Raw genomic sequence first — 15,723 nt, 5'->3', positions numbered from 1 at the left:
TTTCAGTGCTCAGGATGTTTTTTCAGGCACAACAGTGCCCTGATGTTAGTGACAGGATCAGGTCTGAGAGGCTGAGAACAAATAAAGCGTGAAGTGTCCCACATACCAGTTCTGTGGGGAGGTCAAGTAGCAACAGTGAGCCTTTTGGAGAAGCCTCCGTAGAAAGATGTGTCAGTGACACTGAGATGGTCCCAAAGACAGAAGACAAAGCAGAACGGATAGGGTTCATGTGGGACCAGAAGGCTCTGCTCCCCATCTCTTTCCTTTGAGTAAAAGCACTCATGGAGCTCCCTCTCTATGTACTTTCACTTCAAATGAGTGTGACTGGTTAGAAAACAAAAGGACAGTTCTAGTTGCCCATGATATAAAATCTCCACTGAGAGAAAAACAAAAGGCAATATGATGAACTTAGAGCAAGGAGGTTTCGGGTTAGATAAGATAAATACTTTCTTTACTATAAGATACAGAAAATATTGAAATAGCATAGCGAGAAAAGGGCTAGGATCTTCATCCTTGATCAAGCAATGATTCTATTCTGTCCCTCTTGGTTTTGACTCAGTCATGCGTTCTTGTTGGCATTGATTGGAGTTTAACCCTTTCATTTGCTTATCTTGAACCCTATTTGGATTATGAGCAACTTGGGGCCGGGACCATGTCCCTTGGGCAGATGGTAAGGCCCACAGAGCTGGTGAGTCGAAGTTGTTAACTAAGTGGAGTCAATGGGATCTACCAATAAAGGTAATCTGTAAGATGTCTTGGCAAAAACTTGTCCTTATAATAATATGCATGTGCAGCATTATAAGATAGAACAACCTAGAATATTTGTAACTCTGATCACTAAAGGTGAGCTTTCAAACACTTTGCTCTAGCATGTTTCCTAGCAGACAAAGGAGAATACAGAGGGCATGTCGGGTCCTTTTTATTTAATAGCCTTATGGTCTAGCAGAAGTTCAGCTTATTTAAGAGAAGACCAGACTCTCTGGTTATCCAAACTTCTTGTCCTCCATACTGAATTATTTTTTTAGAAATTCTATAAAGCACCATTTGTATCATTTTGATTAATCTTCTTCTGGCTTTCAGTTTAGGATTTGGGCTTCCATAGACTGCTAACAGCCCCAGCCAAAGTATCTTTAATGATTTGTGACGTTGACCAAAGGAAAAACCCTAAAATCAAGGTCAGGGACAGAAGGGGAAAGGAAGATGAGATCCCATGAATTAGGAAGACAGTGTTAAATTCTCAGAACAGACATTAGGATTCAAACATCATTCACCCTCTTCCCCTCAGTGCCTTAAAAATGTAGAATTTCTGTCCTATTGTAACTGCAGATTGGTATTTCTCAATGAACCAAGATTCCCAGAAGTTTTCATTGAACATCTGCTTCCAGCCTTGTCTAATCCTCAGCAAAGCTGTGATTTTCCTATGTGCAAAGACCCACTGGCGGTGTCATGAAGGAGGCAAAGAATTATAGTTAATGTTTCATAAGCTCAAAATACTAACCAGTAGAGTTCCTGGAGGAGAGAAACTCCAATTTTCCTCTTTGTATTCTCTACATTGATTAACAAAGTGTCTGAAATATGCAGTGCTTTGTAAATATATGTTGAAATAAGTGAATGACTAAATGATCCAATTGGAAGACCTCTTATGGTAGAGGTCACAGGAGAAGACCTAGTGCTGAGGATGGCAGAATCTGAGCTGGGTATTCAAGGATGTGTAGTGACTGCACTTTCCAATAGGATAAATGCGAGGCACATGTAGCTAGTTAAATTTAAATTAATTAGATTAAATAAAATGGAAAATTTAGTTCCTCAGTTTTCTTGATCTGATTTCAAGGGGCTACTATAGTGGGCAGTGCAGAGAACATTTCCGTCATTGCAGACAGTCCCAGTGGTCTAGATAGAGAGGAGTAGAAATGGACAGAAGCACTGTGGACCATCCCCCTGACTCATAGACCAGCTTGGTCCCATAGAAGGTAAGAATATGAGGATCTGTTGAGGCCCCTGTACACCAGGCTAAAAGTAGAGAACATGGCAATGGGAGTCATCTTAGAAAGTACAATTAGGGCAACATGTATAATTGAAGCAGAAGAAATACTAAAGAAACTAGCTAAGAAGCAAAAAATTGGAATGAGTTATTAAGAAACCAGATAAAGAAAATGTGGTGTATGTATACAATGGAATACTACTCAGCCATAAAAAAGAATGAAATTTTGCCATTTGCAACAACATGGATAGACCTGGAGGGTGTTATTCTTAGTGAAATAAGTCAGACAGAGAGAGACAAATACTGTATGTTTTCACTTATCTGTAGAATCTAAAAAATAAAACAAATGAATGAATATAACAAAACAGAAACAGACTCACAGATACAGAGAACAAACTAGAGGCTACCAGCGGGGAGAGGGAAGGGGGAGGGACAAGATAGAGATAGGGGATTAAGAGGTACAAACTTCTAGGTATAAAATAAATAAGGTACAAGGATGTGGGACTTCCCTGGTGGTCCAGTGGTTAAGACTCCGTGCTTCCACTACAGGGGGCGCAGGTTTGATCCCTGGTCAGGGAACTAAGATCCCACATGCCGTGCGGCCACAAAAAACAACAGAATAAAGATAAATATTAAATTTTTTTAAAAAGGTACAAGGATGTCATGTACAGCACAGGGAATATAGCCAATATTTTATAATAACTTTAAATGAAGTATAATCTATAAAAATATTGAATCACTATGTTGTACACCTAAAATGAATATAATATTGTAAATCAACTATTCTTCAATTAAAAAAAAAAAGAAAGAAAGAAACCAGACTAGAGTCAGGCAGAGTGAAAGTAGGGAAAATAGATGTTTCAACAGAGGAATAAACAGGATTTGCTTCCTCAATACAGAGGGCAGAGGGAAGGGAAAAATCAAAGACAACTCCTCCAAAGTGTCAGACTTAACTGAAAAATCACTATTAACAGAACTATGGAGGTGAGGAGTAAAACCAACTTTAGGAGAATTCATTTTAATATTAAATGGTGTCATGCCCTGCCCTCAGAAGGCTGTTATCATCTGACTTCCCTGAACTCCTCAGTTAAGCCAAAGTGAGTTCCTCACATCAGTTTTGAGAATCACGAGGGCCCGAGAGACCATGGGAGCCATGGCTACAGTCTTAGAGAAAATGACAGAAATGTGGCATCTCAAAAGATCCTAGCTCAATGGTTAAGTGCAGACCCTCTGAAGCCAGACTTTCTGGGTTGGAATCCAGGCTCCCCTCTTCACTGGCAGAAGGACCTTACGTCAACATACTTCCCTACGCTTCATCTCAATTTCCGCATCTGTAAAATGGGGGTTATAGTGAGGCTGTTATGAGGATTAAATTAATTAAATAGGTAAAATGCTTAGAACGTGCCTGACACACAGTAAGCATGATATAAATGTTATGTGTTTCTCTCCTCTAATTTAGAGGAGTGCACTCACAACTGTGAACTCAGCTAGTGTTTCTGAGACCCAGCTTCTATACTGATTAACCAGATTGTTTTTCCCAACGAAATAATTATGCACAATTTTTTACCTTCAGGAAGAATTGATAAAATACTTTGATAAAGCTTTGCATGATGTATTTCTCTTTTGGTCTAGCTGATGGAGACATTAAAAAGAAAGATCATCCTGAGCTTTATACTTTCTTTAACCTTCATTTACACTAAGTAAAACTCTAAGGAGTCAGAATGAAAGATACCAGACCCTTATTTTGGATTAATTTTGTAGCTACAGAGATGCTCTTCAAATGAGATCTTTCTACTTCCTCTTCCCGATTTCCTGCCTACTAATTATTCCCGGTTGTTCAGGTGAAACCAGATGAGGGTCAGGCAGACTGAAAGGAGGGGAAAAGCATAAAACCTGTTTTCTTAATCTGCAACTTAAAACCAGAACTTCCATCTCATATTAGGAAATTGGCCATTCGTTTTCTTGTTTTTACAGATTTTTGTTCAAAAGTTTATTCTAATCCCAGAGCATACCTATTTACAATGAGCCTATTGTAAATGATCGTCGATACTCATATTTTAAATTTTCGCAGAAGCTACCAGAGCAGGGCAGAGCCAGTTGTTGCTAAAGGGTTCCTAGTGATAAGGCAGGAAACAGTAATTCCCAGATAACTTCTTCCAACTAGATCATTAAAACTATCAACACTCATTCTTATAGGTTCTCGATTACCAATGTGTTTCTTCTTTTTTCTTCTTAGGTGACCTTGAACAGAAATTTGAACTGGAAATCAGTCCTCTTTGCAATCAACAGAAAGATTCAATCCCTAGTATACAAATTGGTGAGTCGAATTCAATTTTAATTTTAAATGAATAGTTTCAGCACCTCTGCTAAGAGTCACTAAGAAGATTTACACACAGCTTTCTCAACATCCAAGCTAGAGGTTTAATCAATGGCCCTTTGAATGGCTGAGTCCAAATGAACACTCTAGTCATGACTAATTACCAACCGAGATGAAAAATAGGGTAAAGGCTTTGTTATAGACCCTTAATAACTAACCTGTATTAACTTTGTAGTTCAGAATTGAATCAAAACCAAATGGGTAGAGGAAAGTAACAAGAATCAACTATTGGCTGCTGAAGATCGGATTAGCTCACACTCTCTTTAGGACATGAAGGGTGGGAAGTCTGAAGTTCAGGATCCTTCCAATTTGGTCATTACCCTTCATCCTCAATGCTCAATACTAGGGGCTTGGTCCCCAGGCCCAGGCCCCACCATCCATGTGACATGGGATCCCATGCTTCTCTAGTCTTCACTTCAAAATGGATTTTCAGTCTCATTCTCTTAGGACCACACTCTCAAGTGTCAATTGCAATAAATTGTTAAACGGTGATATGAATACCTCTAAAATAATTGTTTGTTTCTATCACTCTTTGAAACACTCTACCAATTCCATCTACATTTAAAGCAAGTCTTTCTTTTCCTTGCAGTTCCCTCCAATTAAAACCAAACTCAGTTGATGGACACTTAGGTTGCTTCCATGTCCTGGCTATTGTAAATAGAGCTGCAATGAACATTGTGGTACATGACTCTTTTTGAATTATGGTTTTCTCAGGGTATATGCCCAGTAGTGGGATTGCTGGGTCATATGGTAGTTCTATTTTTAGTTTTTTAAGGAACCTCCATACTGTTCTCCATAGTGGCTGTATCAATTTACATTCCCACCAACAGTGCAAGAGGGTTCCCTTTTCTCCACACCCTCTCCAGCATTTATTGTTTGTAGATTTTTTGAGGATGGCCATTCTGACCAGTGTGAGGTAATACCTCATTGTAGTTTTGATTTGCATTTCTCTAATGATTAGTGATGTTGAGCATCCTTTCATGTGTTTGTTGGCAATCTGTATATCTTCTTTGGAGAAATGTCTGTTTAGGTCTTATGCCCATTTTTGGATTGGGTTGTTTGTTTTTTTGATATTGAGCTTCATGAGCTACTTGTATATTTTGGAGATTAATCCTTTGTCAGTTGCTTCATTTACAAATATTTTCTCCCATTCTGAGGGCTGTCTTTTCGTCCTGTTTATGGTTTCCTTTGCTGTGCAAAAGCTTTTAAGTTTCATTAGGTCCCATTTGTTTATTTTTGTTTTTATATCCATTTCTCTAGGAGGTGGGTCAAAAAGGATCTTGCTGTGATTTATGTCATGGAGTGTTCTTCCTATGTTTTCCTCTAAAAGTTTTATAGTGTCTGGCCCTTACATTTAGGTCTTTAATCCATTTTGAGTTTATTTTTGTATACAGTGTTAGGGAGTGTTCTAATTTCATTCTTTTACATGTAGCTATCCAGTTTTCCCAGCACCACTTATTGAAGAGGCTGTCTTTTCTCCGTTGTATATTCTTGCCTCCTTTATCAAAGATAAGGTGACCATATGTGTGTGGGTTTATCTCTGGGCTTTCTATCCTGTTCCATTGATCTATATTTCTGTTTTTGTGCCAGTACCATACTGTCTTGATTACTGTATCTTTGTAGTATAGTCTGAAGTCCGGGAGCCTGGTTCCTCCAGCTCCATTTTTCTTTCTCAAGATTGCTTTGGCTATTCGGGGTCTTTTGTGTTTCCATACAAATTGTAAAAGCTTTTGTTCTAGTTCTGTGAAAAATGCCATTGATAGTTTGACAGGGATTCCATTGAATCTGTAGATTGCTTTGGGTAATATAAAAAAATAAACAAATGAAATAGATAACTAATAAGAACCTGCTGTATAAAAAATAAATAAATAAATAAAATTTTAAAAATAAAAATATGTTGCCACATAAGTGAAATACAGCAGTTAAAGGCTGCATGTTAATTTCAAGATTTGTTAGAGCAGAGATAATAAACTTAAAAAAAAAAAAAAAAACTCAGAACTTTAACTCTTTTACTTATAAACTATGGCCCTGACATGTACCAGTTCATGTTTTTCACCAGTTCCCACAGACCTCAGACAGCTTAACACATTCACAGTGTTGCAAACCTCTGCAAGCTCAAGGCTTAATGCCTGGAGATTGGGAGCGAAAGGGGTACCTGAAAACATCAGTTGAAAATTGAGAAAACCAGAGCCAGTTAGAATGATATGCTTCCAATTACTGAGGGTCAAATTGAATCCACAGTCCCACAAAAGAGTCACAAAGTCAACCTAAGGAAATAGGAACAAAATCTATCTAGTTTTAAAAATTTGAAGGGAATATACAAACGTTAAAATAGATGTGTTGGAACTCTGAGATTATTGGTGATCTTTTTTTTTCCAAATTGCCCTTAATATCGTTATGTTCTTTTTACGATTAAACCAATTCCTCCACCTTAAAAAGGGAGAGGGGTGTCGTTATAAAAAATAAAACCCTGCAAGAATCCAGAGCAGATGAAGCTACAGAATTGCAGGGGAGGGGGAAGGGCATCAACATCAACAGAAATGCAGCCTCAGCTTCTTTGGATCCAATGCCCTAACAAGTTGGAAATTCTGCAGATGTGATTCAAAAGGAATAGACCCCCAACCAAAATCCTAATCCTGGGACCCAGCTTGTTAAATTCTGGCCAGAAAGAAATTTGCCAGGCACCTGTTAAAGACATTTTGAGCCCCCAGAGAAAAGCATTCACATTATTAAGCACACAACCTAGATTTTCAAGACAGACTTGATTTCGGAGATTCTATTCTCTTGTTGTCATGAGAACACACTTATTTTGTCAGATCATATGTCCTGATTTTCAGCTCAGGAAAATGTGGTTACCATAGATACCTGTTTTTAAAATGGGATGGGGATTGAGTGAGAAGGAAAATCCCATGGATGCTACACCAGCACACCAATAAAGAGAAAGAGGTGATTATAAAACAACCCTTAGTAGATAAATCTTTCTGTCTCTGTTCCACATCTCCCAGCTCTGTAGATTCAAGGCTGGGAGGTGTGGTGTGCAGAGGTAGATCAGGCTAAACTGGAAAAACCCAAATAGATCAACAGAATCTAATTCTCCCAGACAAGGATTTTTCCAGTGGGTGCTAAATAATGCAGCTAGTTCCTCTGTTCTGATTCCCCTGGGACTGAAAATGTCCCCTCTCTTTTTCCTTTCCCAATCCACAGTGAGGATTTCCTGAGTGCCATCTCAGGCTTAGACCTGATTTTCTGTTTAAGTAATTCATATTTACCCAAGTGAGACAGGGACTTAATATCCACCCCCCCACCCATATTCCTCCCCTCTCCCTATCAAACTCTACATTTTAAAAAGAAGGCATTAAATCAAATGAATCTCTAATTGGTGCAGCCTATAGAAAGATGAGGAGAAAGAGGCTTTCCTTCAATCCCTGTGTACTCTGAAGCCATCATTTCTCCCCTGCCCCACTCCCACCACTCCAGGAAGACAATATCCCGGCAAAGTCAGGCTCTACCTCGCTTGAATAGAAGCGGGAGGTTTGCACAAATACACAAGGAACCTATGGGGCAGGCTCCCAAATCTGATCGTGCAGAAGCCTTTCTTCATGTGAAAAACTGCCTCATGGAGTTTCTTCAGACTTTAAAATCACTCTTCTATCTCCTATAAGAGGTCTTTATATCTGACGAGCAGAAATACAGAGGTGTAATTCCAGAGTAATTTCAGGAAGAAAATGAGTTGATTTTTAAGTACTGGATTTTTAAATGTGGGATTTGTCACTTTTTTTATACTTAAGTTAAACCTGATAAATATTCACAACTTAAACTTTAGAATAGTATAATATTGCACACTATATTTTTAGATACCTAATATCTAATCTCTCTTAAGATGAAAGATATCAAAATTAGATATGGAGATTGTGAAGGAGGTGAAGAAAATTCAAGAATAGCAAGCAAAAACATTCCAAAATGAAATCCTTGCTTGCTGACTCCCTGTATAACCTTATCAAGATGTAGACAGTAAGTCACTGGCTTAACCTTCCTCCTCAGGTTCAGGTAATCTAAAATAATCTTATACTATTTAAATCATATTTCACAACTGATGAGATGATGCAGGCGTGTACAATAACATTTTGCTTTGCTGCATTCTTTTTTCATATCTATAGCATCCTCAAAGGCCAAGTATCTGCTGTTCATCCAATAAAAGGATAATCGAATCAAGCCTTATAATTCATATGCCTGTAAACATACAGGGTTAGTTGTTGGAAGATTTCGTTAGCTGAAAAACACTTGCCCTTTCTCCCCATACCTACATTTCAGGGAAATACAATAAAACCTAAATATATCCAAATTTGTGATGAGTCCAGTTATTCCAGCCTAGACTGGAAGTTATCTTTGCTTTAATAAATCATGTTTAATATGGAAAGCACATTAACAGTGAAACATGGTTAGAAAGCAACAAGGCTAAAATAATTAAGAGAACAGACATGCAAACAAAGAAGTCTCATATCAATCCATCTTATCTAGTCATTCAAGCAGAACTTTTATGCAGGTAAAAATCTGTATTGAAGACGAATGAACTTTTATTACCTACACCTAGTGGTTTAACATAATTGAAAGTAAGACAGAACTGTGAAACGATAATCCTGAAAAAATATCCTATGGGGTAGATGTATGAATTCTTCAGATGGTCTAAATCAATGAGGTGCCCCTTCCTAGTATCATTTGCTCTTTCCTCCCCTCCCCCACCCACCCTCCTTAGTTCTAGCACAAACTTTTTTTTACTTTTTCCTTTATATGTCTTCCCCCTTCTTCAAATAATAATAGCCAATATTTATTGAGTGTTTATTATGTGCCAGGAGCTTTCTAAGCATCTTCACATGTGTTAAGTCATTTCATTGTCATAACAACCCTATGGGTTTGGTACCCTTTTTAATGCCTTTTTACAACTGCAGAAACTGAGGCACTGGGAGGTTAGATGCCAAGCCCACGGTGACATATCTTATGCTTCGACACTGAGGGCAGGGACCGCATCTTGGTGGCCTTCTTACCCACGGGCCCAGTACATCGTGGGCCCAGTCATGTTTGTTAGGGAAAAAGAAGTAGGTCTTACTGCCCTGCTGGTGATGAGCTTGGCCTTGCCTGTTCCAGGTTTCATGACCTACATCGTGGAGCCCCTCTTCCGTGAATGGGCCCGTTTCACGGGACACAGCGCCCTGTCTGAGAGCATGCTAAGCCACCTGGCGCACAACAAAGCCCAGTGGAAGAGGCTGTTGCCCAACCAGCACAGAAGCAGCAGCGGTGGCGGTGGCAGCGGCGGCCCAGACCACGCCGGCCCAGGGACCGAGGCTGAGGAGCAGACCGTGACCGAAGGCGACGCCCCGTAGTGCCAGCCAGGCCTGCCCCCTGCTCTGCACACTGAGAATGCCAGCCTCCTCGCGCAGAGGCCTCTGGGAGGGCAGATGATCTGAGGGGCTCTTGCCGGTAAACCCAGCCCCTCTCTGGGTGTCGTCCTGGGGCTCTTTGGAACGCCATCCTCCTCCCACTCACCTGCCTCCCTCCTTTTTCCAAGTGTACAGAAGCCACCCGTCACCTCAGCATTAGCTGCCGAAATAAGCAACTCCATTCCGCCATGAGGGAGCTGATTCCAGGGGCCGGCTTGGCCCTCGAGGTGAAGACTGGGGAGTAAGAAAGAGGTGCTCCTGCCGTGGGCCCCTCGGGTCCTGGGTCACACTGAGACAGGTGGCACTTCCTAAGTCCAGAGCATTTTTAGCATTGGCCGTTGGACTGCTGATCTGCATGACAAAAACACCAGCATATTTGGAACTCCAAGGATATTGGTTTCAAGTGCAAGAGCACAAATGAGAGCGTGAGAGAAAGTACCTTCTATTTTAATAATAATTATTATTATAAAAATAATAATAAATCTTTTTAACTTTTCTATTTTATGCACTAGACAATGGATCTAAAACTATGGGCAAACATTACTCAATGGACCCAAACTCGAACAGAGGGTTCACTGTTTTCTTACGGACTTTATGCCACTTTGGGTCAGAGATTTGGCATCTTCTCAATTAAGAAACCATGTTTCCTATCCGATCCAAGGGGAAGGTGCTGTACAGTTCATTCCTTTGCACCATTTGCCAATCTGTCTTTTATCGATAACTCAGATTCAGTGACATGTTTATATCCACACCTGTACATTCTCTGTAAATATCAAGCGCTACTGATTCCCATGCCAAAATACATGAGTATTATGGGATTGCTACCTGTATAAACAATGGCACTGTGAACAGAATACTGTTAGTTTTAATACAAGAGAATGCATTTGTAAATATGGTATAGAGTTTATTAATATACTATTGTTTGCAGATAAAGGCCTTAACTTTAAACATCTTTCATCTTCTGAAAGCTGCCCAACTTAAATCCTCACAGATGTCCTTCTGAACTGCCTTCCCATGTCCATCTTTATGCTTTCCAGCTAAGGTCACAAAGCAAAACTGAATAAAGTCTTTGAGGAAATATTTTGGAAACTTCACATGCATTCCACTTGAGACCATAGTGTTTAATCTGTGGCACCAAGCATTGTTTCCTCAGATGAACAAGACCCTTCAGCAAGCCTGAAGTCACTTTCAACACAGCAATGTTGCACTCTGTTTTAACAAGCCAGCTGATAAGCTTGTGTTTATACGACTCTTGTCATGGACATGGCAGTGTGTCAGCCTCGCGGGACACATAGCAGGTCTCACAAACCTTCCGTGACCCTGTCATCTATCCATCAGGGACTTCCCTGCTCCCCTAGCACACTGTCGTCTGTTCTGGCTACAGTACCAAAGCATCTTTGGTTTATGGTTGGCGTGCATTTCTTTGGTTTATGGTTGGCGTGCATTTCTTTGGTGTCAATAGTAACTGGATTTTCCTTTTTCCTTCATTTCATGTGAACAACTACGCAACTGTTTAGCAGACGTTAACATAATTTAAGGAAAGAAAATATTTCAGTTGTCTGATGATAGAATTTACCTTCCTGGGCAGGTTTTTGTTGCCATTTTTTTCTGCATATACTTGGCCGGAAAATCAATTTGTTACAGCATTCTTCTCTAGTCAGCTAAACTCTGTGCATTGAACCTTTTCTTTAGAAGTTCTAGCATAACTAATGTTAGATGAAAATTGGCAATGCCCCCTTTCTTTTTACCTTAAACAATGTGGTAGTGGGAGAATGATACTATGATTGTTTCTGCCACTATCAAGGTGTTTCGCAAGCTGATAGAACGTCAGCTAACTCTCATTTCCTAAGTGCAACTTTTTTTTTTTTTCTTTCCTCCTAACGTACAAGTGAAATGTTAGAAACTTGACTGGATTGTATTAAGTTCCTGCAGAAAGACCGAGGCTTGCAGAATAAAGGTTTAGAGGAAATTTGGAAAGTTGGTTGTACTTTCACTAAAGCAGAAGAGATTGTCAGATGGTACTAAAGAAAGTGTGAAAACTTCATGAAATGGGTGGATGATAAGTTGAAATTATTGATATGGGTAAGAAAGGAAGTTGTGAAAACTTAACACTAACTTTGGGTTTTTTCCTGTAATAACTATGAACTGACACATGATTTTTTATTGCTTTAATACTCTGAAGCTCTCAGCTTGGTGAAGCCCCAAAAGAGAATGTATTGAATGTATTTCTGCTTCCAAACCGCTCTTATTTTGGTTTGGTTTGGGCTTTTGCGTAGTCTGTTTTTAATGTACATGAGATCAAAGCAAGGAAAGCAATTACTGGGGAAGATACAGTAGAGATAAGAAAGAAGATGCTATTTTAGCTAATGGAGCCTCTACTTTGAGTTTAGGAAATGGACTTTGTTTAAACTATATTTATATAATAATTTAAATAAATAAGACTGGACGCAGTTTTAGTAGTTCCAAATTTATAGGACAAAAGTATATTAGGTCTTGAAGAAGAGCTCACAGAGAAAACTATCAAATATCTAACAGTTAAGCCTATGAAGCAGCTACTAGTACAATAAAAATTTGAAGTAAAATGAGATGTGATGCATGAACTAGATACATTTGTCTCCTTCTTTCAACCATCTGGAGATTTCTTGAGTTTCTCATTTTTTGACAAAAAAAAAAAAAAAGCAAAAGAATATGAAAACTCTTTTTTTTTTCCTGCCTACTGGTGGCTCTCTAGCAATATTTCAATAGAAGGTGTCCGTGTCCAATTACTAGTTAAGACACAGCTGTTGGATCATCTGTGGACTTTATCTTCACATTCTTTTTCTCTTAGTCCCTGGACCATCACGAGCTGACTTCCCGAGTTTAATTCCTTCAGTGCTTGAGAAGAAAGGAATCAAAAAGCTATTTTTAGTAAGTGAAAGCTAAAGTTAAAATCAAATTAAGAGAGAGAGAATAGATATCACTGCCAGGCCTGATAGGCAAAGCCTTTTTCTTTTTACAGCACCTGTGAACAGTCAGAACCTTGTTCCTGGAACGCTGACCTCCCCATAACTCCCTGCTAGGCTGAGTGAAAATCCTGCTCTGTTTCTACCTGCCTAAGGCTTCCCGCAATGGGACGTGGAGCGTGTCCTGCAAAGCTGTCACCAGGTAGTGCTTCCTACAAGCCACAGACTTGTTTTGTAACCTTTTCTGATGTTGAATCAGATCTGCTCACTGATTTGAACATTGGTTATGAGCTTGTAGCTCACTGTATTTCTTATGCTTTGTTCTTTTACGCAAACCCTTACAATTGTGTTGTTTTGTGTACACACGTGAGGTTTGAAAAAAAAAAAACACACCTTGTGAGTTTTTGCTCAAAATGTGGCCGAAATATCCATTGGCATGTCTAGATAAACAATTAAAAATAAAGATAATTCCTTAAAAATATTGCAATATGAAAATATTCTGATTCTCACCAGGTAACATGTTACCAGCCAACCAATCAGATTCAAGGTCAAGGTCAAGAGCACAGATGCAGCCATGGTCCACAGGACTCATTCCACCAGGGGCTGCAGAAACAGCCATGTCCATGAAGCCATCATTTGCCAGTTAGTACCAAGATAGGGAAAAAGGGCCACCATTCAGCTCTGCATTTCCCCTGAGTCCTGATATTCTTCTGACCCACATTTGTCAAATTCATAGATGAATGAGAATGAGGTACAATGTTTTAGGTTGGGGAAACATAGTGGACTTACTTGTGAAAACTATGGTCTTGCATTTCAGGATTGGAAGCCAGCAAGAACAATAGAACAGTTCAGTCAGGACAACTGAGTGTCTAAATCTATCTGGAAATAGAGGAGAAAAAAAAAAAACCCACCACCCATGGTTCCCAGAAACAGTCTTGTATCTTTACATAGTGTCCTCATATTCATTTTGTTAAGATTTGTATTCAGAATCTCACTGATTCCCTAATACTTCCCCATGTCTGAATGCAAAGTCACTTTTTTCATTTGTCCACACTCCATATCATCCAATCAAAATCAAAAGTGGGACCCCAGTGGTTTCCCAAGTAAAGGTCAGACATGACTTTCAAATGTACCCAGGAACCTAGCAGACACATCGTCAAATAGGCCAAGCCTATGTAAGCAATTGAATTTAAATCAATGAATTTTTTTTTAAAGAAAAATCTTTTATTGCAATCAATATAGTATATGCTGTTTCATACCCAAGAAGCAAAATAGAGCTATTTATTCGTATTTATATTTAAAGTATATTTTTAAAGAATAGTTCAATTGGCAAATTTTTATTATACAATCTTAAATATTAATATTAAAAATGACAGAAGAAAATATCTTAAGTGTGAAAGTCTACGTGGCGCCAATAAGCAAAATATTTTGTAGCGTCCTTTAATCTGTTTTGTGTGTGTGTGTGTGTGTGTGTGTGTGTGTGTGAATTTCCATAATACAGAAAAACACTGGCATTCGTTCTTCTCTTTGGTAATGTATGTTCATTTGTGTAAAACTGTAAATTTCAACAAACAATATTTGTTGCTCTCAGTCTCTCACAAAAGATCTTTTTATTTACATGTAGAAACGTAAGCAAGTAAGTGTATTTGTACAAGCTGTTTTGCTATGTCACACAGTCAAAAATTTGGAAAACAGAATTCACTAAAAAGAAATTTCCGTTTGACAATTGTTAACTCCTGTAGAATCTTATGAGACCATGGTCTTTCAAGTCAAGGGTCTATATTCGTTTCAGCTTACTGCAACATTGCTTGATTTAAACTTCGTCATGATTGCAATATTGGTCACTGCCATAAAGTAGGAAATTCAAGGGAAAAAAGAATCTATTGTGTAAAAGGCGTTGACCTAGGATTGTAACACACAAATGAACTATACGGGATAAGTAAAAGCAAATGCCATCTGGGCAGTCAGAGTGAGTCCATAACTGTGTAACCTTACCCCAATGAAAACAGGATTGGAAAAATTAGGACTATCACAACCAAAGTCAGTAACCTTGTGAGATCAGCAAGCCACAAATGCCTTTTCCGCATTGGAAATTGGAATAATGTAAATCAACAAATATTGATTGAGGATCTACTATGTGCCAGAGGTTGCGCTAGATACTTGGGATATAAAAAGACCCAATCCCTCCAGAGCGTTCAGACTTGTGTCAGAGATTGGCATTACCAGTGAACTCTTCTTAGAGATTTCATGAGGACATCTGTGAGGGCTTACCTCCTGGAGAACAACGTAATATAGTGCAGATAAGATGTAGAGACAAAAGTGGGCCCAATCTTGGTTCTGTCACTAACATATTCTGTGACTTCAGGCAAGTTACTGAACCTCTACCAAATTATTTCTAGACAATAATGGTTTTGTTATGGTTTGGGTGTTGTTTCTGGTTTTGTTATGGCAATTAAAAGAGATTGCATACAAAAAGCACCTAGCACTCTGTCTGGTACGTGGTAGGCTTTTCAGAGACGCAAGTTCCCTCCTCTTAAATTATAAGACGCTTTACAAATAGCCATTCACACGTGGTAAGAATGTGGAGAATATATGGAGAATAATGTAGTAAAGAGATGCTAGTGATCTTACACTGGGAAGACAAACTCATTTTTATATATATTTTTAAAACAGATTGATTAGTTTATGTACTCATTTATTGGCAAGATTGGGTAAAAAGATTACCCAATGAAAACTCTTGCCTCAGCTACAGCCTACTTTTCTGTTTAGTCCTCTATATTCTAGAATAGAAGATAGTGTATCTTTCGTTACCAGTCTTGTCAGAAATTTCTGTGAAGGAAACAGCTCCTAAGAACAAAATAAGAGTCATTTATCTCCCTTGCATCTATGCCACCAAAGCCCCAAATCCAGCTGGTGATAGCTCTGGTCCTCTGCGTCAGTCCCCAAAAAGTTTGCTGGGCTTTCACAAGCTCTGCAGGAGCAGGCACG

The 15,723-nt window shown here is 38.9% G+C and overlaps 1 protein-coding gene across 6 annotated transcripts in view; it reads left to right on the top strand.

Annotated features, from left to right (window-relative positions):
• The window catches only part of PDE7B (phosphodiesterase 7B), a 350,275-nt gene extending 336,278 nt beyond the window's left edge, over positions 1–13,997 (top strand). For 3 of the 6 annotated variants that reach the window (XM_061206877.1, XM_061206878.1, XM_061206879.1), the window contains 3 exons: positions 4,218–4,298; positions 9,501–11,200; positions 12,621–13,997. In XM_061206877.1, the coding sequence (XP_061062860.1) occupies positions 4,218–4,298; positions 9,501–9,736 (317 nt within the window). In that variant the 3' untranslated portion in view covers positions 9,737–11,200; positions 12,621–13,997. Of the gene's footprint in view, positions 1–4,217; positions 4,299–9,500; positions 12,283–12,620 lie in introns of those variants that run through there. The other 3 variants (XM_061206876.1, XM_061206874.1, XM_061206875.1) reach the window with 3 other exon arrangements.
• The last annotated feature ends 1,726 nt before the right edge of the window (positions 13,998–15,723 follow it).

Source organism: Eubalaena glacialis, chromosome 12 (genome assembly GCF_028564815.1).
Source record: "Eubalaena glacialis isolate mEubGla1 chromosome 12, mEubGla1.1.hap2.+ XY, whole genome shotgun sequence".
Classification (NCBI taxonomy): Eukaryota; Metazoa; Chordata; class Mammalia; order Artiodactyla; family Balaenidae; genus Eubalaena; species Eubalaena glacialis.
This window is presented reverse-complemented; position numbering and strand designations above follow the sequence as displayed.